This window comes from Rhinatrema bivittatum, chromosome 4 (genome assembly GCF_901001135.1).
Source record: "Rhinatrema bivittatum chromosome 4, aRhiBiv1.1, whole genome shotgun sequence".
Taxonomy (NCBI): domain Eukaryota; kingdom Metazoa; phylum Chordata; class Amphibia; order Gymnophiona; family Rhinatrematidae; genus Rhinatrema; species Rhinatrema bivittatum.
Window position 1 is genome coordinate 260,100,747 of NC_042618.1, and position 26,993 is coordinate 260,127,739.

General features: G+C 44.2%; 1 protein-coding gene across 1 annotated transcript in view; it reads left to right on the forward strand.

Annotated features, from left to right (window-relative positions):
* The window catches only part of PHF21B (PHD finger protein 21B), an 888,545-nt gene that overhangs the window by 578,261 nt on the left and 283,291 nt on the right, over positions 1 to 26,993 (forward strand). The window contains exon 6 of the mRNA XM_029600063.1: positions 23,016 to 23,363. Coding sequence (XP_029455923.1) covers positions 23,016 to 23,363 — 348 coding nt within the window. The remainder of the gene's footprint in view (positions 1 to 23,015; positions 23,364 to 26,993) is intronic.

The following is a 26,993-nucleotide window of genomic DNA, read 5'->3' on the forward strand; positions in this document are numbered from 1 at the left end:
GTAATACCTTCTAATAAAATCTAATCTGCAATATTCTCACACAATTAAGTCCAGCAAATGTTAGTCATTGACTTTGAAGTAAGCATGTTCTCAAGATCTTCTCATCATTCAGTCACTCATATTATCAGTCCTTAGGTACTAGTCAGATATAGAATTTTAGTTTCTTTTCACTTTGTTCCATTTCATGAAATAAACTGGAAATAAAAATGAGTAGGTTACAGTAAATACAAAAAATATGCAATTTGTCCATTTTATCACAAGGTGGCAGATACAGTTCAATATATTTGTTCCTTTATTCATAACTTGATATGGTGGAATCTCTAATTTTGTACATCATACATCTATTCATTTGACAGGTTCATTTCATTATATAAATGCTTGTTAATGAAACATATTTATTAATGCTTTGGTTGGCCACATGTATCATTGCTTTTTTATAATTGTTCTCAGGTTTTACTTTTAGTATATTCCATGTATCCTGTTAACTTTTAGACCCCATCTGAAAACAATGTGTTCACTTTTATCTAACTTTTCTGATAAATACATATGTACGTGCATACATACATACATTTATAAATATCATATTTAAATATTGTATAGATTAGAAAGGCATGTATAGGTCACTAGTGAGACTCTATTTTGTGTATGCTGTTTAATTCTAGAGGCCATAGTTTTGTAAGGATGAGAGGATGGAGTCACTTCAGAGAAGGCCTATTTAAATAATACAGGGCCTGCAACACAAACCCCATATAGAGGTGCTTAAGACACTCAGAGGTCAATATTTAGTAAGCTGGTGAGCAGAGAAGTTATTTGGAAATGTTACCTGGATAACTTTTGCCAAATATTCAGCGGAACTTTACCAGATATGTATTTCTCTGAACATACTTTGCTAAAGTTACTTGGGTAAAGTTCTATGAGTAACTTACCACTCACTGGCTTATTTAATATTGAAAAAAAAATGGCAGCTAAGCAGCAGCCAATACGTCCTGCCCTTTAATATCTTTAAAAATTATATTATGAGCCAAATGGCCCCCTTCCCATCTATCCTGCCTCCCAATATCTTTAAAAATTGTTGGTTGAATGGCGCTAATCCAAACTTTCCCCCATCCCATCCTCTACCTTCAAAAAAAAGGTGAGTAAAAATCCCCACACCTAGGCCCCCAAAAGTGTCCCCAAAGCAGAGTAGGACACTTCTCCACCAGTTCTGCTAATTAGTAAGCGCTGATAGAGCAGACAGATACTAGAATTTAGTATTATTTTATTCACTTCACTCCTGGTTGAAGCAGCCAATCCCTGTTCAAAACTCAGTACCAAATGGAGATTGGCTGCCTCCCTGTAAATAAGTGATGAATGGATTCCCCACTAAAATTAATGTCCTTCGTACAGGGACTGTCATGCTATATTCTAGTTCTAAAGCCATCCTTTGATTCTGGAATGAAGGGAAATAGAGATCCTACAGAGAATGTGGAAGAGATCCAAAGAAGAAAACCTGCAGGGAGAAGATGAGAGCAGGAGAAGTCCTCCCAAAGAGAAAGCAGAAAGCCAGTGGTGGATTGATGTCAGAAGAAGTGGATTTTATTGATCATATAATAAACTGCCCGACTCGGGCTGAGTTTCGCCCATAAACAGGGGCTGCTTCAGGGGCTGTGTTAATGTTAAAAAGACATATTAAAAGTACATTAATAACATATAAAAGGTACATATATAAATAATAAAAATTAATAAGAAACTTAAAAAACAACATATACAAAAAATTATTATTATAACAACATGTATAAAAACATATATAAAGAAATATACACGTATATATAGATTTTTTTAAAATAGCTAACAAGTTGGAATCAACTTATTTTTTAAGAAGACATTATGGGGTAGATTTTAAAAGCCCTGCGCGCGTAGCCACGCGTATCTTTTAAAATCCGGGGTCGGTGAGCACAAGGCTGCACAAAATCGGCAGCCTGCGTGCGCCGAGCAGCGCAGCCTGCCTCCGTTCCCTCCGAGGCCACTCTGAAATCAGAGTGGCCTCGGAGGGAACTTTCTTTCCGGCGCCCCCCACCTTCTCTTTTTTCCCCCTAACTAACCCGCCCCCCGGCCCTAACTAATTCCTACCTTTATTTCAAAGGTTACACCTGCCCAAGGCCTACCCAAGGCTGCCGGCACGCCATGTTCCAGTCCGGGGCTGGTCCAGAGGCCACGGCCATGCCCCCGGAATGCCCCCCGATGATGCGCCGGCCGCGACACCCCCCCCCCCCCCCCCCCCCCCCCCCCCCGACATGCCCCCGACACCTCCCCAGGAAAGCCCCGGGACTTACGCGCGACCCGGGGCTTGCGCGCACTGCCGAGCCTATGCAACATAGGCTCGGCTCGCGCAGGGGATGGAAGGGGCAGCTTTTCGGGGGTTACACGCATATCTTACGCGCGTACCCCTTTGAAAATTTGCCCCAGTATGTCTGTAAAATGATTGTTGCCAATATTTCTTTATCAGGAGAGTTATGCACAACTCCAACTCTTCTCTATTGTGGTCTAGAGAGAAAATATATTTTAATTAGATACAAAGTACCAAATGGAGTATTTTTATTTAATATACATGGGCCAAAAGGGGTCCTTATTGTAATTGAAAACAAAAAAAAAAACAATAGAAGAAAATAAAAAAACAAAGCAAAACAAAGATGGCAGAGAGTTACTTTCTAGCATATAGTCTCTATTTTTTTAAAAAGTATAAATTAGTTCTTTAAAAATATTGTTTTTATCAAAAAACGTTTTAACAAAAACTGTTCTTGTATCTGTCGTCATGGCTAAGTTTTCAACATATACCGGCAAAGCAGGAACAGGGAGTAGAATCTGTTTATTATTAGTAGAGTCAGGGCTCGATTTAAAATGGGAGCAATCCTTAGGCAATGCGAGGGTCCCCTCAATTAGAAAGTCTGTGCAAAAAGTCAATTCTTTATGGACAAGCAGGACTATAGCAGCCACAAAGTGGGTGATGTCATCTGACGTCAACCCAGACCATGCTTTCCACAGCTCAGAAAGAACTAGAAGTCTTTTTCGAACATGTGTGGTAGTTCCCACCTAGTCACTCCTGCATGAGTCTTTTTCAGTTTTTGTCTTCTGCTGAAAATGAAAGGACATGTGACTTTTATATCTAACAAGCTACTTTAATTTTTTTCTGTTTTTAGGGGTTATTTCTCGCGTTTTTCTCCTTTTATGTCTTACTATTTTTTAATTCCCATTTTTAACTCTGCAAGTTTCTAAAAAGAAAAATGTTTCTTTACTAGAAATATGTATCACTTCCAGTTGAAGTATAGCTTGTAAATAAACTGAGGAGGCTTGGCTGTGCTGGAATAAACATGCTGTTGCGAGGGTGGGATGCCCTGCTCGATGTCCAATCCTGCTACCTTTGTTTCGGGGGTCGCGTCCAGGAGCTTCAGGGTTGTAGCCGGGGTCTTCGGGATTGCGTTCAGGGCCTGGTCGCGGTACGGCCTTTGGGACTACAGGCTCTGCTGCGTCTGCCCGACGCAGCTGTCTTCCCGGCTCTCCAGGCACGTGCTGTTTACATTTAAATTAAAGGGCCAGCAACCCCTATCCTCACGGCCCTATTGAATAACATCACAGTGCAGGGACTACATAAGGATTGTCCCTGTACTCTGCTAGTGCCTTGGCAATGGCTTTTCAATAACTCCTGGGCTTTCCTGTACTCCTTGGCTTCCTGAGTTTCCTGTTGTTCCTGATTTCTCTGTGGTTCCTGCTTTTCCTGTGGTTCATGAGTCTCCTGTGGTTCCTGAGTTTCCTGAGTTCCTGATCCATCCTCTTCCTCAGACTGTCTCGACTTTTGCTTAGACACTTACCAAGAATATCGCCACCTGCCTCAACCTGTGCATGGACACTGACTACGAGTATCGCCAACTTTCTTGATCTTAGCCAGGATATCGACCACAGAGACCCCACATAAGTCCAGCTGGCCCCGGTACCTGAGGGTTAAACCTAAGGGGAATGTGGGCTGGTAGTGGTGAAGCTCCAGCAGGGTCTCTGCTTTTCTCCAGCCTCGCCTGCCGAAGGTAGGGACTTGTGGGGCTCTTCCCCACAGGTAGAATCAACTCTCCTTCAGTCCAAGAGTCCACAAACAGCACAGATTGCCATGGATCCAGCAGAGGCTATTCTGGGCCTAGCTCAGAAAATACTGGAACAGCAAAGGGTCTTGGAGTCACTAGCGGCGTCCATGGGGCAACTCAGAGCAGTCTTGATTCTGTGGTAACTGCGGGTGCAGGTACAACCCCAACCACGCTGAGTCTTCCGATGCCGGCGCCATCCATGCACTCAGTCATTTCACTTCTTGCTCCTCCTCATTATGTCAGGGATCCTTAATCAGTGCAACATGTACTTTTGCCTCCAACTGCCATGTTTCCTGATGGCGCTATGAAGACTACCTTCATTCTGTCCTTACTTGAAGGTAAGGCGCTAGCCTGGGCTTCCCCCTTGTTGGAATGCTCAGATCCCATTCTCCAGGATCTTCCCCAGTTTTTGGATCTTTTTCGGTCAGTCTTTGCTGGCACGGCGTTGGATTTAAAGGTCTGTCCCTTGCTGATTCGCTGCCGCAGGCAGGTAGGCAGGGTTCTGGTTGGCAGGCCGGCTGGCGTCGGAGGGGTCCGTTCGCGGGCCTGGGGGGGGGGGGGGGGGGTCGGCGGCGTCGCTCCCCGTGGCAGTGCAGGTGATCGGCGGTCAGTCCGGGGCCTCACAGGGGAGACGGTCTGGGACAGCGTCAGCGTCTCATGCAGGAGCCGAAAGGGGAGAGGCTGCTCACTGGCGCTGGATTTAAAGGGTTGTCCCTTGCTGATTCGCTGCCGCAGGCAGGTAGGCAAGGTTCTGGTCGGCAGGCCGGCTGGCGTCAGAGGTCCATTCGTGGGCCTGGGGGGCGGGCGTCGGCGGCATCGTTCCTCGTGGCGGTGCATGTGATCAGCGCTCGGTCCGGGACCTTGCGGGGGGAGCCGGTCTGGGACAGCGTCAGCGTCTCGTGCAGGAGCTAAAAGGGGAGAGGCTGTTCACCGGCGTTGGATTTAAAGGGCTGTGCCTTGCTGATTTGCTGCTGCAGGCAGGTAGACAGAATTCTGGTTGGCAGGCCGGCTGGCGTCGGAGGGGTCCGTTCGCGGGCTTGGGGGGAGTCGGTACAAGGTCCTTAAGGATAAAATTACCTCCTGCTCCAGAATCTACCAGAGCAAGAACTGGGAAGGCCTGGGAGTCCCAAATTAAAGTGGCTGGTACTGATAACTGAGGGGCCGTAGAAGTTGCACCCAAGTTCAGGACCCCTACTGAACTCGGGCCAAGAAGTTTCCCCGGACGGATTGGGCAGGTCTGTAGCTGGTGGCCAGGCTCTCCGCAATACAGACATAGGCCTGTTTGTCTTCGCCGGAGGCGCTCTTCCAATGTCAGCCGCCCACGACCCAACTGCATAGGTTCTTCTGCTTTGACCACTCGAACTGCACTGCAGGATGCAGGGTGTGTAATCGACGGTAAGCGTGAGCAAACCTGTGAGGGCTTCTTGGGCATCCGAATCTCTCGGTGACACTCTTGAAGATGGTGGTCAATTCAGCCTGCCAAGTCTATAAGGTCCTCCAAAGTGGATGGGAGCTCCCATGCAGCCAACTCATCTTTTAGCTGCGGAGAGAGTCCGTCCGGGAAGATAGCTCGGAGACAGTCTTGCTGCCAGGCTTGCTCTGTAGCCAAAGTCCGAAACTCAATAGTGTAAATCAACAGACTTGTTATCCTTGACGAGAGAAGATGTAGTTAAACTGGTACTTGCCACGGTATGTTGCCCGGGATCATCGAATGTCTGTCTAAAGACAGACACAAACTGAGCCAGTTCCTTTAACAAGGAATCCGAGCGTTCTCACAGGGGAGAAGCCCAGGCCAGCACTTTCCCTTCAATGTGGGACAGGATAAACGTAACTTTTATCAGCTCGCCCTGGAAGACGGAAGGCTGCAGAGCAAATTGCATGTAGCATTCTGCAGAGTTTGGATTTGCCATTGAAGCGTGGAGATGCTGGAAGTGCCAACATGGCTCGAGGCATCGATGGAGGTGGCTGTGGAGGAGGAGGAGCCGGGTTATTCGTGAGGACATCAAGCCGGGCATGAAGACGATCCAAGGAAGAGGCCAATGCCTCCAGAAATTGCTGCTGTTCTTGTACCTTAGATGCCAAGCTGGAAATGGCCTGGAGGGCACGCAGCTCCATTGAGTCTATGGCCTTTGCAACCTGTTGCGTCGTAGGTGGACTTTTGGGTTGAGGACCTATGGGTCCCCAACGTCAGCAGGTGGAGTGGGCTGTAGCTAGAGTCCACTGGAGCTTCACCTATACCAGCCCTCGTTCCCCTCGGGTTGAGCCTTTGGGTGCCGGGGCCGGCAGGACTTAGGCGGGCCTTGAGGTTATTGAGAGATGAGTAGCTATACAGCCCAGAGACAGCAGTCGGTACATAGTGTAGTTCTATCCTGGACTGGATTTGGTGCAAGAGCTCAGATACCAAAGGAACAATAGGAAGCTGAAGGCACCCGAGTGAAGGAAGGCCTGAGCCTTGAAAGGCCATGTCCAGAGGAGAGGCGTCACTGACAGGCTGGATTCGGAGCCGGCTGTGAATGGTAGTTGTGGCAAGCAACGAAGAACTCTGGATGAAGGAGAGTCTGTAGCGTAGTCGTACAAAGTGAAGGTCAGGGCACGGAGAAGGCAGGTATAGTCAGTCCAATCAATAGTCAAGATATGGAGCAGGCAAACATAGTCAGGCAAGGCAGTGGTCAGGGCGTGGAGAAGGCAGGCGTGGTCAGGCAATGCAGAGGTCCAGGGCTGGAGAGAAGAGGAAGAGTAGTCAGGCATAATGGAGGTCCGGGGGCTGGAGAGAAGCTGAAGAGTAGTCAGGAATAGCGGAAGTCCAGGGCTGGAGAGAAGCTGAAGAGCAGTCAGGCATAGTGGAGGTCCGGGGCTGGAGAGAAGCTGAAGGGTAGTTAGGGGTAGCAGAGGTCAAGTCCAAGGAGTCAATCCAACCCATAGACAAACAGGAACTAGGAGATCAGGAACCGGGAACCACAGGAAGACAGGAACACATAATGAGATGATCCAAGGAATAGCAATGAGTATGAGGAGACCTGTTGCAAAGGCAACACTATGGAGCGAGGCCTGAGCTTTTATATGCTGAAGGGTCTGACATCAGCATCCGGGTCCGTGGCCAGGTTCCCACCGCAGGCCCTTTAAAAAAATTACTGGTGCGTGTGCACGTGCACCTAGGAAGGGACGTGGTGCTGGTGGCGGCATCTCTCCACGGGCCACGCGGAGAGGCCAGACGAGCAGGGACATCCTGGTCAACAACACTGGGCAATGTGGCAGGGCAGGAGGCACTGGAGGGAACCCGAGGTTGGAGCTGGCGCCCCACCGCCACCAGCGAAGAGAAGCCTGCAGCTGGAGTCCGTCCGAAGAGGTGAGAGGGCCGCACCGCGGAGCTGTCGCGGGCAGCACGCCTAACAATTATAACTCAACAAAGATTGGTTATAGAGGTAGTACTCACAGGCAGGCATTAGTATTTATCAAGTGAAAGTTTCTATTAGCAATTGATGTTGTACATAAGGCAGAGTTATGGGTAATTAAAATGATAGTTTTCACATCTTTGTCAGTGGGTTGTTATGAGAAACTTTCATTCTCTCGTTTTATTTATTCTTCATGATTCGATTATTATATTTTGTCCTTGTCTTTGTGGCTCTGTATGTTCTGATGTTTTTAAGTTAAATTATATGCATTTTTGAATAGTCATGTTTTTAATTCGCATTTAATTCTCTGTCTATCTGGTAAGATCCGTAACGTCTCAGGAAAAGAATTCCAGAGCTTTAATGTTGCTATGGAAAACACACAATCTCTTATTTGCGTCAGATGTGTGCTCCGTATTGTGGGAATAGTCAATAATCCTTTATTTTGAGATCTTAGTGTTTGCTGAGTATTGTAAGGTTGTATTTTCTCCCCTAATAAGCCAGTGTTATTGGAATGAATGATGTTGAATATTATCATTAGAACTTTATAGTAGATTCTGGATTGTATTGGCAACTAGTACAGTGACATCAGTGAATGTGTAATGTGATCATATTTCCTAGAACCCAGTAATAGTCTTGCTGTAGCATTTTGTAAGAGTTGTAGTGGTTTTAGGTGGCTTGATGGAAGACATAGTAATTAGGAATTACAGTAGTCAAGATTTGAGAAGATTAGAGTTTGCAATACAGTACAGAAATCCTCAAAACTTAATAATGGTTTTAACTGATATATTATACGCAACTTGGCGTAACCTGTCTTAGTTTACTGATGTGCATTTTCATTGTGAGATTCTCATCTTTCTGTGTTCCTAAACCCTGTACTTGATTAGAGGGGTTAATTTGAAAATTACCCAGCTCTAGGTCAGGTGGTTTAACTAGCAAGGAGTTTCTACTCGGCCAAATGATTTCAGTCTTTTTAGGATTTAGTGAGTGTTTAAATTACAATAATTCTTGTTGTATTGCTTTCATGTAGGTAGAGAGTATCAAAGTTGTATTTTCGAATGAACTGGAGAGTGGGATGTAAAACTGTATGTCATCAGCATACAAGAAGAAGGTTATACCTAGATTCGTCAGTAATTTACACAAAGGGAGCATGTAAATGTTGAATAGTGTTGTTGAGAGGGCTGAGCCTTGAGGGACAATTGTTTCACACTGGAAAGTGTCAGATATGTGGTTGCCCAGTTTGACTTGGAATGTTCTGTTAGAAAGAAATCACACACATGGTCTTTCTCTCACCACATGTAATCACACACATACTCTCTCCTCTCACATGCAATCACATACACACATGCTCTCTCTCTCTTCCTCTCCCACATGCAATCAAACACACATACATGTGATCTCTCTCTCCCACATGCAATCACACACACACACACACACACACACACACACATACACACACATACACACTCATCCACACCCACATCCAGTTGGACACCTAGTTCACCCACACCAGCTCACAGCACATGCATAGACTCACACATACACTCTCAGGGCCCGGGCCTCTTCTTCAGCCACCTGCGGGATGGAGTCCACTGGTGGCCGCTGGGTCCTCCTTCTCTCTTTGGCTGCCATAGAATGGGCTCTGTGGTGACCAGCCGGGCATCTTAGTCTTCAGCCGCCAATGAGATGAGGTCCCCCGTTGGACCCCCAGGGACTTTTGGCCAGCTTGGGGGGGCCTCCTGACCCCCACAACACTTGCCAAAAGTCCAGCGGGGGGTCTGGGAGCGACCTCCTGCACGTCGGCCGTCCGATGCCAGTACTCAAAATGGCGCCGATCGCCACTGGCAGCAGATCGCCTTTGTCCTCACTATGTCACAGAGGCCGACCGTCGGTACCTGTGACATAGTGAGGGCAAAGGCGATCGGCGCCATTTTGAGTACTGGCATCGGACGGCCGGCGTGCAGGAGGTCGCTCCCGGACCTCCGCTGGACTTTTGGCAAGTCTTGTGGGGGTCAGGAGGCTCCCCCAAGCTGGCCAAAAGTCCCTGGGGGTCCAACGGGGGTCCCGGAGCAACCTCCTGCCCTCCGGCCGTCCGATGCCAGTACTCAAAATGGCGCCGATAGCCTTTGCCCATACTATGTCACAGGGGCTACCGGTGCCATTGGTCAGCCCCTGTCACATGGTAGGAGCACAAGATGGTGCAGATGGCCATGTGACAGGGGCTGACCAATGGCACCGGTAGCCCCTGTGGCAAAGGCTGGTTCCCGGACCCCCCGCTGGAATACCAGGGAGTTTTGGTAAGTCTTGGGGGGGTTCAGGAGGGTGGGGGGTTTGTTTACATTTTTATTTAGGTGGCCGTATAATTCGGCGAAGATTCGTGTATTCGTGGGGAATCACGATACGTTTCGCTTCCCCACGAATACTACGAATAGTGCAATATACGTTGCGGATCGCCAATACGGCAAAAACGAATGCACACCCCTACTATCTTTAGCACAGATCTGTGCAGCTGAGTTCCCTGATCAAACATAGCCCATAAGCATGAAAAATCAGTAGTAACCAGTAAGTCTCTTTACAAAAAAAACCAAATGTGCTTTAATCACCATCCATCTCTACCACCCATCACCCTCTAGGCAAAAGAATTACAGCTTTCCCAAGCTGTGATCCCAATCCTGTACATGATAGGCAAATCAATGCCAGCCCCTATTTCCCTCCTGCACCCAATATAGAAATCAATGACGGTGTCCCATATCTGTTCCAATCCCTCTCCTTCATCTTATAGAAATGTGAGGAGACCCCCAGATTTGAACCTCTGTTTGATTTCAAGTAGTACAAGGTATTCTGGGTGGGGGAGACCCAGGAAATTGCTCCTTCAGCACCAATCCCCATTATACCTGAAAGACAAATCAGTGATGGCCCACCCAGTTCTGATCCTTTGCCTGTGCCTGAGTGAGAAATAGATGCCACCCCTGTCATGTAATGTTTCTGTGCTACCCCTGTCAAGTAATGCACAAGTCTCGCCTGCACCTGTGCATGAGGTTTTGTACTAGTGACATCCCTACCGAATTTCCTCCCATCTGTGTGATGCAAAAAAAAAAAAGTAGCCAGCAGAGGACAACTCCCCCAAATGTCTTCCTCCCCTGTTCTGATTCACGACTAAACTGTATTGACAGTCCCTACGTACCTCCTCCTGCCATCCTCAGATAACCATCCTTGGAAGCTCAAAAGCACCCCCCACTCGTAAAATTCCCCAAGTGAAGTTGAGAGGAGGATTGGGGCTTACCTCCTCCAAGCTCCAGCAGGGCATTTTCAGCACTTCCAGTAGCTGCAAAAGGGTACTGGCACTTTTCATTTCTTCTCTGCACTGTCAAGAAGAGATCATTCTCCATTCAAACAGAGGGGGACAAACTGTGTTCAGAAAAGGAGGAACAGTGAAAAAAAGATTAAATCTGCAAACAGCCAGGAGAAAGGAAAATGGATTTTACAGTAAACACAATCTAAAATACTTCTCTTAATTCACCTGCAGAGCTAATTATTGTCCTTTCCCAGCCAGAACTGGAAGTTACTCTGATGAAATTACAGCCTCCCCTCCTCAACAGAATTTTATAAAATCATCTAGGACCCAAATTGCTGGCTTTATCCCTAGTTGCACAGCTTGTTGACAATGGGGCTCACAAGTTTCAGACTCTGTGTGTAACGGATTTCTTTCAGCTGGTAATGGGAATTTAAAGACACTTAGCTTCATTATGCAACCTCATTCTGGACGAGAGCAACAGGATAACAACCTATGTTTTTCAATTGCTAGTGACTGCAGAAGGGTGCCACCTGCAGATTAATTGAGCCTTCAAGAAAAAGAAATTCTTAAAGCAGAAAACAAAGCTCCTGGCAAATGAGGAAAAACACTAATATGTAAAATCTCTATTTCTCCATACCCACCCCAACCCCAACCGATAAATAAATTAAGGAATCCCCCTCTCTTGTCCAAAAGACAAAACAATGATGTCCCATTCAGCCCTAATTCATTCTTTCTCCCCCATCTAAAATATACTAGTGGTTTTGTCAGAGCAACACTGGATACCAAGGCAGTAGGAAGCAAGAGTCCTCCTACTGTCTCAGTTTGGAGCTATTTTGGGGGTTTCTGGTTCATAGGATTGGGAGAATAGAGAAGGCTATTATTTTTAAGATGAGGAGGGAATAAGGATCAGGTCTAGAGTGGGGGACTGCATTGATTTGTCTATCAGTCATGGGAAGGATAATCAGGGCTGGGGTTGATGGCTGTCATTGATTTGTATATTGGGCGCAGGAGGGAGATAGGGGAGGGAAAAGGAAAGAACACCATTTTGTGTCTGTCAGTGTTGGGAGGAAGGAGGATCAGGGCTTAAGGAACAATTGTTTTTATTACTTCAGCGGTAGCTGGGTAGATTTAGGCCTGCTATTATAGTGACTGGATTTGTCTGGTCCGTTGAGGCCTGGATGCAGTAAACCACGATGTGTTTTCACAGGAGGGGCCCCACTATCGCAGAGAAATATAGCCACGATAGTGGGCCCCTCCCCTGAAAAAATAGCGTAGCTGTATCACTGTGTTGTTTTGTCTCACGACAAAAAAAACAAGGCAAAATAACATGGCATGTGGCAGCCATCACCATAAAGGGACGACCTACTGAAAAAAAAATGTGCGGGGGTCAAACCTGACCTTCCTCTTCATCCCAAGGTTGCCTCTCAAGGCAGCCTTAACAACCAAACTCCAAAAAATAAGTACATGGTCTCAAAATGATGGAGCCCCCCACCAACAATCAAAATGTTTAAAAAGTTGGGCATAAGTTACTCCCTCCTCTTTTTCATAAAAAGCAAGGCAGACAGGTCCCTTCCAGAACTCTAACTATCCTAACCCCTCGATTAAATAAAACCTTTTGGGTGTTTAGTGGGGCCCCTCTCCCAGACCCTCCAAGTCAAAGAAATTGTTGGTTTCAAGTGGGTAGCACCCCCCCCCCCCCACTCACACACACACACACACACCCGGCATCCCCTTCCAAACCCCATTACCTTGAAACTACAAAAGCTTGCACTTGGAAGTGCCCTGGACACCAGACTTCGACGCACAATTAAACTCTGGAATTTGTTGCCAGAGGATGTGGTTAGTGCAGTTAGTATAGCTGTGTTTAAAAAAGGATTGGATAAGTTCTTGGAGGAGAAGTCCATTACCTGCTATTAAGTTCACTTAGAGAATAGCCACTGCCATTAGCAATGGTTACATGGAATAGACTTAGTTTTTGGGTACTTGCCAGGTTCTTATGGCCTGGATTGGCCACTGTTGGAAACAGGATGCTGGGCTTGATGGACCCTTGGTCTGACCCAGTATGGCATTTTCTTATGTTCTTATGTTCTTATGTCCGGTGCCTGGAACTTGCTCCAGTCATGTGACTGCTACTCTTTAGTTGGAGGGATGCTACAGTTTTATGTAAACCAGTGACCCAATGTAACATGTGGGTCCTCAGCATCATCAGGCTAGGGTACAGATTAAACCTATTGGGTCTCCCACCAAATTAGCCCCCTGACTCCATCTGGGATCACTCACCGCATCAGGAGTTCTTGAAAAGCAGCTGTCTACCCTCTTACTGGCCAATGTTGTTGCGCCTGTTCCACCAAGACAAGGAGGGTAGGGATTTTATTCCAAGAAAACAGGGGAACTCTGGCCCATCCTAGACCTAAGGGCCTTGTACAAATTCATCAAAAGAGAAAAGTTCAAGATGTTTTCCCTAGGTACCCTAATCCCTTTTCTTCAAATAGGGGACTGGCTATGCTCTCAATCTAAAGGGTACTTACACTCACATAGAGATTTTCTCCAGTCACAAAAAATATCTCAGATTCATGGTGGAAGACCATCACCTCCAGTACTATATTCTGTCTATTCCGCCAAGAACCATCCCTTCCGACATTCAAAAAGAAGCTAAAGACTTGGCTATTCACTCAAGCTTTCCCTGAGAGATAAAATCTGGTGAAGCGACAGACGATATACCTACCTCTGTACATATGTTCCTGATTTATGGTTCACAGTTACATTTAATTGAGTTTATGAAAGTTCTCTTTAATAGTTTTCCTGTATACTTGTGTTAATGTATTCTGCCTTGAGGCGACTGTTTTAATGTATTTCCGCCCTGGAGGCGACTGTTCAGTTCCTTGTAAACCGGTGCGATATGTATTCTTTACAGGAACATCGGTATATAAAAATTAAAAATAAATAAATAAATAAATATTGGGCTAGCATCTGTCCCATGTTTCTTCACAAAAAGCTTAGCCGTGATAATGGCACATTCACGCAAACTGGCATGCATGTGTATCCCTTTCTGGACAATTGGCTGGTCAAGAGCACATCTTCAGCAGGAGCCAAGGAATCAATGTGTATGACCATCTGGGTATTGGGGTTACTAGGATTCATTTTCGACCACCCCAAGTCTTATTTGAGCCCATCACCTCAACTGGACTTTATTGGTGCTCTTCTAAATATGACTTAGGTGCACAAGTTATAAAATCGGGGGTCGGCGCACGCAAGGGGGTGCACAATTTTGCACCTTTGCACACGCCGAGCCATGCTGACTTCTCCCGTTCGAAATTGGAGCGGCCTCGGAGGGAATTTCCCTACCCCCCCAACCCACCTTCCCTTCCCCTACCTCTCCTGCCCTTTCCCCCCCTACCTTTTCTTTGTTTTTTCTTTTATTTCCAAACTTACATCAGCCCTGGGGCTGAAGTAAGTTGCGCACGCCGGCCAACTGCCGGCGCGCGATCACCGGCACAGCAGCAAATGGCCACTGTGCCGGGAGCCTCTGGCCCCACCCCCGGACCACCCCACCCTGCCCTCAGACCATGCTGCCCTGCCCCCAGACCGCCCCTTTTTGCAAGCCCCGGGACTTACATGATAATTCTTTGAGCAAGGAGAGAAGCATTACTGGTGCTGTGCCACAGAGATTGGTTCTTTTCAACATTTTCGTAAACCATGTTGCAGAAGTACTTTTTTGAAAGATTTGTCTTCTTGTGGATGATACCAACATTTGTAATAAAGTAGACACCCAGAAAGGTGTGAAAACTGTGAGGAACTTTTGATTTTCAGTCATCCTGAGATTGTCATGGATAAAGAGGGGAGAACAGGGATGGAATATGCGCACAGACTTTCTCTTACACATACACAGAAACACTTGCATGTTGACTTACACACATATGTGCTTATTCTCCCACACACATTCTCTCTCATTGCCTATTTATTCTCACTCACATACCTTCTCACTTAACTGTCACTCCTCTCATTCTTTCTCACAGATTCTGAATTACTTCTTTCCTTCTCCCACATACACACACATACCCAGCCCACTCACATTCACTTCTTACACTCTTACTTCTATCCCTTTCTGAGACACACACACTTTTACATGCACATGCTTACTCATTCTCTTTTTTCACCCTGAACCTACCAGGGAGATTAGCTTCCTACTCCTCCTTGGGTCTGAGGAACAGTAGTAGCTTCCTCCTTTCTTTCTGGCCCTTGGGGCAGCAGCATCAACTGCAGCAGCAGCCTCATTCTCCTTAAGAACATAAGAAAATGCCATACTGGGTCAGACCAAGGGTCCATCAAGCCCAGCATCCTGTTTCCAACAGTGGCCAATCCAGGCCATAAGAACCTGGCAAGTACCCAAAAGCTAAGTCTATTCCATGTTACCATTGCTAATGGCAGTGGCTATTCTCTAAGTGAACTTAATAGCAGGTAATGGACTTCTCCTCCAAGAACTTATCCAATCCTTTTTTAAACACAGCTAGACTAACTGCACTAACCACATCCTCTGGCAACAAATTCCAGAGTTTAATTGTGCGATGAGTAAAAAAGAACTTTCTCCGATTAGTTTTAAATGTGCCCCATGCTAACTTCATGGCGTGCCCCCTAGTCTTTCTATTATCCGAAAGAGTAAATAACTGATTCACATCTACCCGTTCTAGACCTCTCATAATTTTAAACATCTCTATCATATCCCCCCTCAGCCGTCTCTTCTCCAAGCTGAAAAGTCCTAACCTCTTTAGTCTTTCCTCATAGGGGAGCTGCTCCATTCCCCTTATCATTTTGGTAGCCCTTCTCTGTACCTTCTCCATCGCAATTATATCTTTTTTGAGATGCGGCGACCAGAATTGTACACAGTATTCAAGGTGCGGTCTCACCATGGAGCGATACAGAAGCATTATGACATTTTCCGTTTTATTCACCATTCCCTTTCTAATAATTCCCAACATTCTGTTTGCTTTTTTGACTGCCGCAGCACACTGAACCGACGATTTCAATGTGTTATCCACTATGACACCTAGATCTCTTTCTTGGGTTGTAGCACCTAATATGGAACCCAACATTGTGTAATTATAGCATGGGTTATTTTTCCCTATATACATCACCTTGCAATTAACCACATTAAATTTCATCTGCCATTTGGATGCCCAATTTTCCAGTCTCACAAGGTCTTCCTGCAATTTATCACAATCTGCTTGTGATTTAACTACTCTGAACAATTTTGTGTCATCTGCAAATTTGATTATCTCACTCGTCGTATTTCTTTCCAGATCATTTATAAATATATTGAAAAGTAAGGGTCCCAATACAGATCCCTGAGGCACTCCACTGTCCACTCCCTTCCACTGAGAAAATTGTCCATTTAATCCTACTCTCTGTTTCCTGTCTTTTAGCCAGTTTGCAATCCACGAAAAGGACATCGCCAACTATCCCATGACTTTTTAATTTTCCTAGAAGCCTCTCATGGGGAACTTTGTCAAACGCCTTCTGAAAATCCAAGTATACTACATCTACCGGTTCACCTTTATCCACATGTTTATTAACTCCTTCAAAAAAGTGAAGCAGATTTGTGAGGCAAGACTTGCCTTGGGTAAAGCCATGCTGACTTTGTTCCATTAAACCATGTCTTTCTATATGTTCTGTGATTTTGATGTTTAGAACACTTTCTACTATTTTCCCTGGCACTGAAGTCAGGCTAACCGGTCTGTAGTTTCCCGGATCACCCCTGGAGCCCTTTTTAAATATTGGGGTTACATTTTCTATCCTCCAGTCTTCAGGTATAATGGATTATTTTAATGATAGATTACAAATTTTTACTAATAGGTCTGAAATTTCATTTTTTAGTTCTTCAGAACTCTGGGGTGTATACCATCTGGTCCAGGTGATTTACTACTCTTCAGTTTGTCAATCAGACCTACCACATCTTCTAGGTTCACCGTGATTTGATTCAGTCCATCTGAATCATTACCCATGAAAACCTTCTCCATTACGGGTACCTCCCCAACATCCTCTTCAGTAAACACCGAAGCAAAGAAATCATTTAATCTTTCCACGATGGCCTTATCTTCTCTAAGTGTCCCTTTAACCCCTCAATCATCTAACAGTCCAACTGACTCCCTCACAGGCTTTCTGCTTCGGATATATTTTAAAAAGTTTTTACTGTGAGTTTTTTTTTTTATTTTTTAATTTATATCTTTATTGATTTTCCATAATAAAACAGAAACAAAAAACTACACAAGTTTGGTTGGTGTAACCACCTTCCAAGCATGTAAAACCTCAAATTATTAGACAAATTATTATGTTTTCTTATAGCATAGTCAATTGTAATAGGTACTTCTGACAACAAAGCTGAAACAGAGGTATTAAGAAAATTGGGAGTTATTTATAAGACTATAGCATTTCTAATACAACATTTCACAAAACTGTGCTAATCTATTTCTCACTTACTCATTGGTGAGAGGGGACGAGGTGGTCATTCTTTTTTGATCAACAAAAGATTTTAACTGATCTGGTAGAAAAAATATGAAAACATCTCGATCCTTCTTAATTATACACTTGCAGGGAAATTTTAAAATAAAAGAATAACCCAAGGATATCACATCCTGGCGATATACCAAAAACTGTTTCCTCCTCTGCTGTGTTGCAAAAGATAAATCAGGAAAAATTTTAACTGTATTTCCCTGATAAGAGATCTGGTATTTAGAAAAATATCTTTTCATAACCTTATTTAGGTCAGAAAAATTGGTAAAAGAAACTAATAATATACCACGATCTATTATCAGATTACTTAAAGTTTCTAAAAAATTAGTTAAGTTACCTTAAAAAGGAAGTTCTGAAGCATTCAAGTTAACATTTTTCTTAGGGAAAAAGTAACAATAACTAATATTAGGCATTTCTTGTTCGGAAAATAACAACACTTCTTGTAGAAACTTTTGCAACGATTCCCTAGGTGTTTCTCCAACTACTCTTGGGAAATTAAGTAAACATAAATTATAACATTTAGAGTTGTTTTCAAAAATTTCTATACGCCTAGATAATATTTCTCTATCTTTACTACCGCAGCCTGAAATTCCAAATTTCTCATTCCTGTTTCTTCCAGGACTTTAATTCTATCCTCATACTTTTTAACCATATTTTGTATATTCACTAAATCACATTGACTTTTCCCTGCAACAGTATCCATCTTTTTTTCTAACTTTTTTATATTACTAGACATCATAACCATTAAGTCCCATACTCGAACCAATGTAACCACAGCAGGGCGACTTGGGGTCTCCTCAACCACTCCCTCAGTTACTTGTCCCTCTTCACCATTTAAGGCTTCAGGAGATGGTATTCCTTCTTGTTGTTCATCACTCTGGCCTTCGTTTAATTCCACCGTAACGGAGGTCTCTCCTCTTAAACATTCCAAGGAGACCTCGGTTCCTACCAAGGGTGGTTTACTGTTCGAACTCCCGGAGAACATCTCATTCACTCTCTGCACAGGTGGTAAACCCAGATTGGGACTCAGCGAAGCCTCTTCTATGAAACCAGATCGTTCTCCCACTTGGTCTGGTTCAGCAGATTCCTTTGCTGCTGGTGTATTAAGCACAGGCACCGACATGTATCTGATAATCTCCTGTTGTATAGATGGGAGGGATATAGTGGGGTATACCCTAACTTTTCCCTTCTGTTTAGATGGCATATTAAACCAATAAGATGGCGGAAATATTTAACGCCAACAGGTTATAACAGTTACAGTCAGAATTTTGTGAAGTCTTCTTACCTCTGTGGTTGCCAACTCAAAACACGGAGCTTCCTGCCGCTACTCCGGCCTACTCTGGACTAAGCCGGACAAAGCCGCGTTGGCAGCGGTGGCGTGCCGCTTCTGCGCCGATCTTATGGTGTGCTAGCCCCTCCCACCAACGTGGGGGCTCCCAGAGCAATCAAATTGTAATGACTCTAGTTTCCCAGGAACTGACAGTCCAAAGTTGGCAGCGTCAGCCGCTGCTTCTGCGCCGATCTTATGGCGTGCTAGCCCCTCCCACCAACATGGGGGATCCCGGAGCAATCAAGTTGTAATGACTCTGGTTTCCCAGGAACTCACGGTCCAAAGTTGGCAGCGTCAGCCGCCGCTTCTGCGCCAATCTTATGGCGTGCTAGCCCCTCCCCCCAATGTGGGGGCTCCCGGAGCAATCAAGTTGTAATGACTCTGGTTTCCCAGGAACTCACGGTCCAAAGTTGGCAGCCTACTGTGAGTTTTTGCCTCTACAGCCAGCTTCTTTTCAAATTCTCTCTTAGTCTGTCTTATCAATGTCTTACATTTAACTTGCCAACGTTTATGCTTTATCCTATTTTCTTCTGTTGGTTCCTTCTTCCAATTTTTGAATGAAGATCTTTTGGCTAAAATAGCTTCTTTCACCTCCCCTTTTAACCATGCCGGTAATCGTTTTGCATTCTTTCCACCTTTCTTAATGTGTGGAATACATCTAGACTGTGCTTCTAGAATGGTATTTTTTAACAATGACCACGCCTCTTGGACATTTTTTACTTTTGTAGCTGCTCCTTTCAGTTTTTTTCTAACAATTTTTCTCATTTATTCAAAGTTTCCCTTTTGAAAGTTTAGCACGAAAGCCTTGGATTTGCACACTGTTCCTCTTCCAGTCATTAAATCAAATTTGATCATATTATGATCACTATTGCCAAGCGGCCCCACCACCATTACCTCTCTCACCAAGTCCTGTGCTCCACTGAGAATTAGATCTAAAATTGCTCCCTCTCTCGTCGGTTCCTGAACCAATTGCTCCATAAAGCTATCATTTATTCCATCCAGAAACGTTATCTCTCTAGCGTGTCCCGATGATACATTTACCCAGTCAATATTGGGGTAATTGAAGTCTAACACACAAAAAAAGGAGTCGGTGGATAACCACAACAATAATCTAATGGCAACAAATTGTGGAAATCACAATATTATAAATATTAGCCTAAGAAGGTGTCAGCAAGCCTGACGTTATATGTTATATGTTATTATAGACACTAACCGGTCTACTCAATCATCCACCTTCATCAAAAAATGATGAAGGTGGATGATTGAGTAGACCGGTTAGTGTCTATAATAACATATAACATATAACGTCAGGCTTGCTGACACCTTCTTAGGCTAATATTTATAATATGGTAATTGAAGTCTCCCATTATTACTGCACTACCAATTTGGTTAGCTTCCCTAATTTCTCTTACCATTTCACTGTCCATCTCACCATCTTGACCAGGTGGACGGTAGTATACCCCTATCACTATAGTCTTCCCCGACACACAAGGGATTTCTACCCATAAAGATTCAATTTTGTATTTAGTCTCATGCAGGATGTTTATCCTGTTGGACTCTGCCATCCCGGACATAAAGCGCCACACCTCCTCCCGGGTGCTCCTCTCTGTCATTGCAATATAATTTGTAGCCCAGTATAGCACTGTCCCATTGGTTATCCTCTTTCCACCATGTCTCTGAGATGCCAATTAAGTCTATATCATCATTCACTGCTATACATTCTAATTCTCCCTTCTTACTTCTTAGACTTCTGGCATTAGCATACAGACATTTCAAAGTTTGTTTTTTGTTTGTATTTTCATTCTGCTTTTTAATAGATAGGGATAAGTTAGAATTTTTTAGCTCAGATGAGTTTTTAGTTACAGGCACTTGGACTATTTTTCTAATTATTGGAACCTCACTGTCGGGATGCCCTAATTCTAATGCATCATTAGTATCCGTTGAAGATACCTCTCTCTGAACCATGCGCTGCTGAGCAATTGTCGTCTTTCCCCTTTGTTCTAGTTTAAAAGCTGCTCTATCTCCTTTTTAAAGGTTAGCGCCAGCAGTCTGGTTTCACCCTGGTTAAGGTGGAGCCCATCCCTTTGGAAGAGACTTCCCCTTCCCCAAAAGGTTCCCCAGTTCCTAACAAAACTGAATCCCTCTTCCTTGCACCATCGTCTCATCCACGCATTGAGACTCCGGAGCTCTGCCTGCCTCTGGTGTCCTGCGCGTGAAACAGGGAGCATTTCAGAGAATGCTACCCTGGAGGTTCTGGATTTAAGCTTTCTACCAAAGAGCCTAAAATTGGCTTCCAGAACGTCCCTCCCACATTTTCCTATGTCGTTGGTGCCCACATGTACCATGACAGCCGGCTCCTCCCCAGCACTGTCTAAAATCCTATCTAGGTGACGCGTGAGGTCCGCCAGCTTTGCACCGGGTAGGCATGTTACCAGGCGATCCTCATGCCCACCAGCCACCCAGCTATCTACACTCCTAATAATCGAATCACCAACTATGACGGCTGACCTAACCCTTCCCTCCTGGGCAGTAGGCCCTGGGGAGATATCCTCAGTGCGAAAGGACAATGCATCACCTGGAGAGCAGGTCCTTGCTACAGGATCCTTTCCTGCTGCACCTGGTTGGTGCTCTCCCATCATGAGACCTTCTTCCTCCAAGGCAGCACCAGGGCTGCCAGTCTGAAATTGGGACTTCACTACTATGTCTCTGAAGGTCTCATCTATATACCTTTCTGTCTGCCTCAGCTCCTCCAGGTCTGCCACTCTAGCCTCCAGAGATCGGACTCGTTCTCTGAGAGCCAGGAGCTCTTTGCATCGCATGCACATGTACAACTTCTCACTGGTGGGTAAAAAATCATACATGTGACACTCTATGCAAAAGACTGGGAAGCCCCCCTCTTGCTGCTGGACTGCTGCCTTCATCTCAATTTTGATCGGTTCCTAGTTAAGTTTTAGGTTGCTAAGGGAGTAGGAATGTGTCTAATGTCCTTTAAATGTATTAGTGAATTCACTATGTGTCTGGTAGTGGCCTACAGGGGTCTGATCGAATTCTCAATAAAGTTTTTGTTGATGGGTTTGTTTGTTTTTATTTGTGAAAGTGGCACCTGCCTATAACTTAAGGGATGAGCTAGGGGTGGGTGGGTGAGGGGTGGGAGAGTTGGGAAATACAAACAGTCTAACTTCAGTTAGTCAGCCAGAGTGACTCACTGCTCTCTTGATTAACAAATGTTGGTCCCTATTCAAACCCAATCACACTACCTCAACACCTTTCCAAGGTGAGTAACTGAGCTGAATGAGCTGAACTATTCAACTTTTTTACTTAGGTATACACTGCTCCTAGCTTATTTCTAGCTTCTGGCTACTTTTGTGTGTGTGTGGGGGGGGGGGGGGGGTGGTTTTTTTTTTTTTTTCAATACAAACCCTCAGTTTGTCTTAAATACAAACACTCAGTTCTGCAGACTTTTAAAAATAAACACACTACCTACTGCTTACTAGCTACCTTATTGACTGACTATTTAAAAATACAAACAGTCTAACTTGTTTATTCACTGCCTTTCTGACTATTAAAGGCACAAACACACAAACACATTAAATAATATTCCCAAATAGTTAACTTTGCCCCAATACTTTTAAAAAAGACAATGTCCCAAGGAAAAACTTACTGATTCCTTTCAGCCACCAGCAAGGTGATCCTCTCCTCTCAGTGTTCCCACTTTGGACCCACAAATGCAGAATTGCAAAAATAGCAGCAACCTCTTCCTCCTTCTTTGGGCCCACAGGGCAGTAGTAATAGCTTCCTGTTCCTTCTTTGGACCTGTGGGCAGTAATAGCAGCATTCTTCTATGGGCCCATGCAACCAATGGGAGACCTCATTCTTCTTCTGGCTGACAGGCCTATGCTATCCCTGATTCCTGTGCCACTGCATGGTCAGATGCTCCTCCTTCTTGCCTATACAGCCCTTGCAACTTCTTCTGGGGCCACAAGGGCCTGCTTTCACTGCCTACCCAGAGTTTTCTGGTGGTGGCCTAGAGACCTGGCAATTCCTTTGGAATTCTGGAGTCTCCTGGCAAAATCTATGAGGATATAGTGAAGTTTGAAGAATGGTCTAAAGTCTGACAGATAAAAATGCAGAATTGCAAAAACCCAATAGAATGGTACAGTATAGGGGGTATCATATTTTATAAATATATATTATAAAGGAAAATTAAATTGAAACATGACATGGTTTAAGTTTTCCGATCCATTGTATATTTTAACTGGATAGCAACTTGTCTAAGTAGGAAGTAGTTTATAGATAACCTAAGTAAAGAATACTTGTCATTTCATAACTCTATGTATTTTGCATATTTCAAACTCAAGGATTGTTTTCTGTTTATCTGTTTGCAGGTTAGGCCAAAGACCCTGATTCCAGACAGTCTCCCTATTTCCTCATGTAGAGACCAACCTTCTAAACAACCTTCTACTTTTCAAAAGGCAACAGTCGTCAGCATAAAAAATCCAAGCCCTGCTCTTCCTACAGCCAATAATACTTTCAACCATATACAGATGCCTAATGGCCAGTCACAGAGCGTGACAGAGTCTACATCAATCTCATCGACTCTAAGCAGTGCAGGTGTGGCCTATGCTATCATATCCACCTCATCTAACAATGCAACTCCCATCAACACCAACACCGTTTCTGTGGTCAGCGATGGTATCAAAGTGCAACCACTCCTCATCTGCGCCGACAGCAAAGTATGTGCTAATATCCTTACTTACTGTCAAGTTCAGAACAATATGATAAAGTAGAGGTTTAAATGTAAGTTTAAGTCAATGCAACTATTGTCTATAAAGCTACAGACTTCAAAAAGTGGTCACAACGTCTCTCAGGTATATCTGAAACATGTGAGACCCTAGATTTCCAGCAAATGTATTTCGTGATTAGCAAAGAAAATGACTGTAAACAATTGATCCATACCTCATTTAGGGGCTAATACACTTATTATTGTTAAAGGTAACATAAGTGTTAACACACTTTAAATACCTGTATTTATCACAAGTGGCTAATGCGTATTAACAGCACTGTTAAATGTGTAAACTAACTTGCATTAGTGCTAATGTAAAATCTATGCTACTGAGATAATGATATGCAAAAGTATGCAAAATAGCTCACTTCTTGTTAGAATGGTAAAAATATGCATTTTATTTATTTTATTTATTTAATAACATTTATAAACCACTTTCCTGATTTAAAAATGTAATTGTTCAATGTGATGTACAACAAAATAAGATACAAATTTAAAACAGTAAAACAATAAAACAAAAGATAAAATAAGTAACCATCGCCTTTACCATATATGATTACAATGCTCCTGTCAGAATAATCTATTTATAAGTCTCTCTGTTCACATCATTGATCATATGCCAAGTCTTCAATTTCTTTCAAAATTTCATTAGATCCTGTTCCTCTCTGATCAGCAATAGTAGTTTGTTCCAAAATTGTTTAAATCCCATGGAGAAAGCTCTATTCTGAAGTCCTACATGACGAAAGGCCTTGACAGATGGCAGCTGTAGCTAAAACTAACATTGAGGTCTCTGCAACCTGCTAGTTTGTTTCCATTGCAACTCATCTTTCAAATGTGGTCTGCAATTCTCCTTTAATATCTTAAAAGCCAGAACTAGCACCTTAAACTTACACCGAGTTCTTATAGGATGCCAATGTAGTATTTGTAAAAGCAGTGCTACAGAATCTTGCCTTGAATTCCCCCTAATAACCCTTGCAGCCATGTTTTGGATAGCCTGTAAGCACTATATGTAAGCCCCTGGTAGACCACAGTAGATGGCATTACAGTAATCTACCACTGCCATTACCAAACATGAACTATTGATTTCAATGCCTGAACATTTAAAAATGATCTCAATTGGTGGACCATTCTCCTACAAATAAATGCATTACAGACAACCCTGGGTTTTTATCTAGACTCTAACTGCCATTCAATTTCACCCCCTTAGATTTTATCTCCTCTTTAGCTAACACTATTATCTCATCTATCTGCAGATGATATGTCTCCAAGTCCCCCTCAAATCTGTAAAACTTTAGGTTTTTTAGAATTTAAAATTAAACCACTATTATTCATCCTATTACCCACTGCCACAATGCATTTCCCCAAACTCTTTAAATTGGCTTCTGCCTCTGGACCCAATCTTACTAAAATTTGTATGTCATCTGCATATAAAAATAGGAAGAACCCAATGGAGCAAACCAGTCACCCCAACAAAGCCAAATAAATATTAAAGGGGACAAAGATGATCCTAGCAGAACTCCATTTTCCATCTTTAGAAAAGCTGAGCAGTTATCTTGAAATTTCACCATTTCTGTTCTATCCTGTAAGATTGATGTTAGCCACTGCAATACCTTACCTTTCAAACCTAACTCTAAGCATTGATTCAGCAACAGCATGTGCTCTACAAAGTCGAAAGCACTTGACAGATCAAGGGACACAATTAAAGAGGAAAACCTTCTATCAAGTCGCTCAGCACTGATTCCATCAGATCAACCATAACAGTTTCAGTACTGCAACCTCTTCTAAATCCAGCCTGTGGTATATCCAATTTCTCTTTTTCCCCCGAAAAAATCCATGATCTGCATCAAAGCTTCTTTTTTTATCAACTTAGCAACAAATGGCAGTTCAGCCACCAGTATGTACTTACTACAGACCCTAAGATCTAGCTTGGACTTCTTTAAAATGGGCGAAATTACTGCTGTTTTTAAAGCTGTTGGAACTTTCCCCATCAGAGAAGAATTTACTAACCTCCATAATCCTTATAATACTAAGTAAAAGAGTTCCAGAATTAAACAGGATGGAAACAAGTCCAAGAAAAAGTTAGAATTCTTAACTGTCTTCAAGATATTTAAATTCCACAAAAAAACTGGGGTCAAATTTCAACACTTCTTCCCCCAATGCCCCATCCCCTTGTTGTTGCAAATCATTTTTACCTAGTGCACTACTGTTCACACTTAAATCTATCCAGAAATTCTAAAGTAAAGTCAGAATTTTTACCTGAAAGTAGTTATTCAACTCTTCACATTCTGGGAGGTCATCATATAACAAAGTATCTTTATTACTGTCCAACAGCCGCGCCTACCTCACTCTTCTTGCGGCTTCTCCCGCTCACCTCGGACTACTGGCTGCCGCGGCATCTGTCTGCCGACCTCTCCGGCGTCCCTGGACCGGCTTTGGTGCTGCTTCCCGCCATGCTTCTCCAAGGTACCATATGGCGCTCGCGCGCACGCCACCCTCACCTTTATTTCCTCATTGGTGCGAACCTCAGGGGCGACCCCTGAGATGACATCATGCTGCGCGGATATTTAAGCCTACTTCTTTTGCTAGCTAATCGAGTTAGCAACGACTCGGATACTGCAGATGATATTCGTTCTCCGTACCGAAGCTACTCTGCCACTCCAGCGTTCTCTGGAACTCTTACTTCTAACGGGGTACCCGCTCCTCGGGGGCCTCTTCTATTTCTTTCAGGTTCTATCAGGAACCGTACTCGCTCCTCGAGGGCCCATGTTCACTGAGTCGCTGCCTGCATCTATCATCTTCTCTACTTGGAAGACTTCACTAACAGAATCCATCTGTGAGTAAAAACTACCATCTATTCCACAGTATTGCTCCTCTGGAACCAGGTACTCTCGCTCCTCAAGGGCCTGCCCTCTGTTCCAGTGCCAGACCTCTCGACTAGTGGAACCGCTGTGTGAGTGCTATATCACGGAGTCTCCCTGTCTCAGAGCTTCAGTCAAGTAGAGGATCCGCTTCCAGCATCCTGTGGGATACTTGCCCAGCCGGGCTCAACATCTACTACTCACTACTGCCACCTCTGGTGGTTCCCAAAACTGTTTAAATAAAGATTCAATCTGTGTTTGTGTGTCCAGAATCTAGCCTGACACCGTGGTCCCTTACGGGACTGCTCCCCGTGGGAGTGGTCAGCTGCCACAGTGTCCAAGGATCCACCCAAACACCAATAATCATAACAGATTGCTAACTCCATGGATCCGGCTCAGCTCAATTCTTTGCAGGCCATTCCAGGCCAGGCCCTGCGCATTGCTGAACAACAAGACGCATTGGAGAAACTCACTACTGCGTTTCATCAGCTGCACGCACAGAAGAATCAAGGCTCTACTTCCAGTAATGAAGGTCAGTTACCTGAAGTAACTGTAAAGACTTCAGTGCCTCTTGCTGCTCCAGTTCGTTTCTCTGGAGAGATTCAAAGAACTAGAGGCTTTTTAAACCAGTGCTGCATGCACTTTGCATTACAGCCCTCACACTTCCCTACAGCCTATGCCAAGACTACTTACATTCTATCTTATCTTGATGGAAGGGCCTT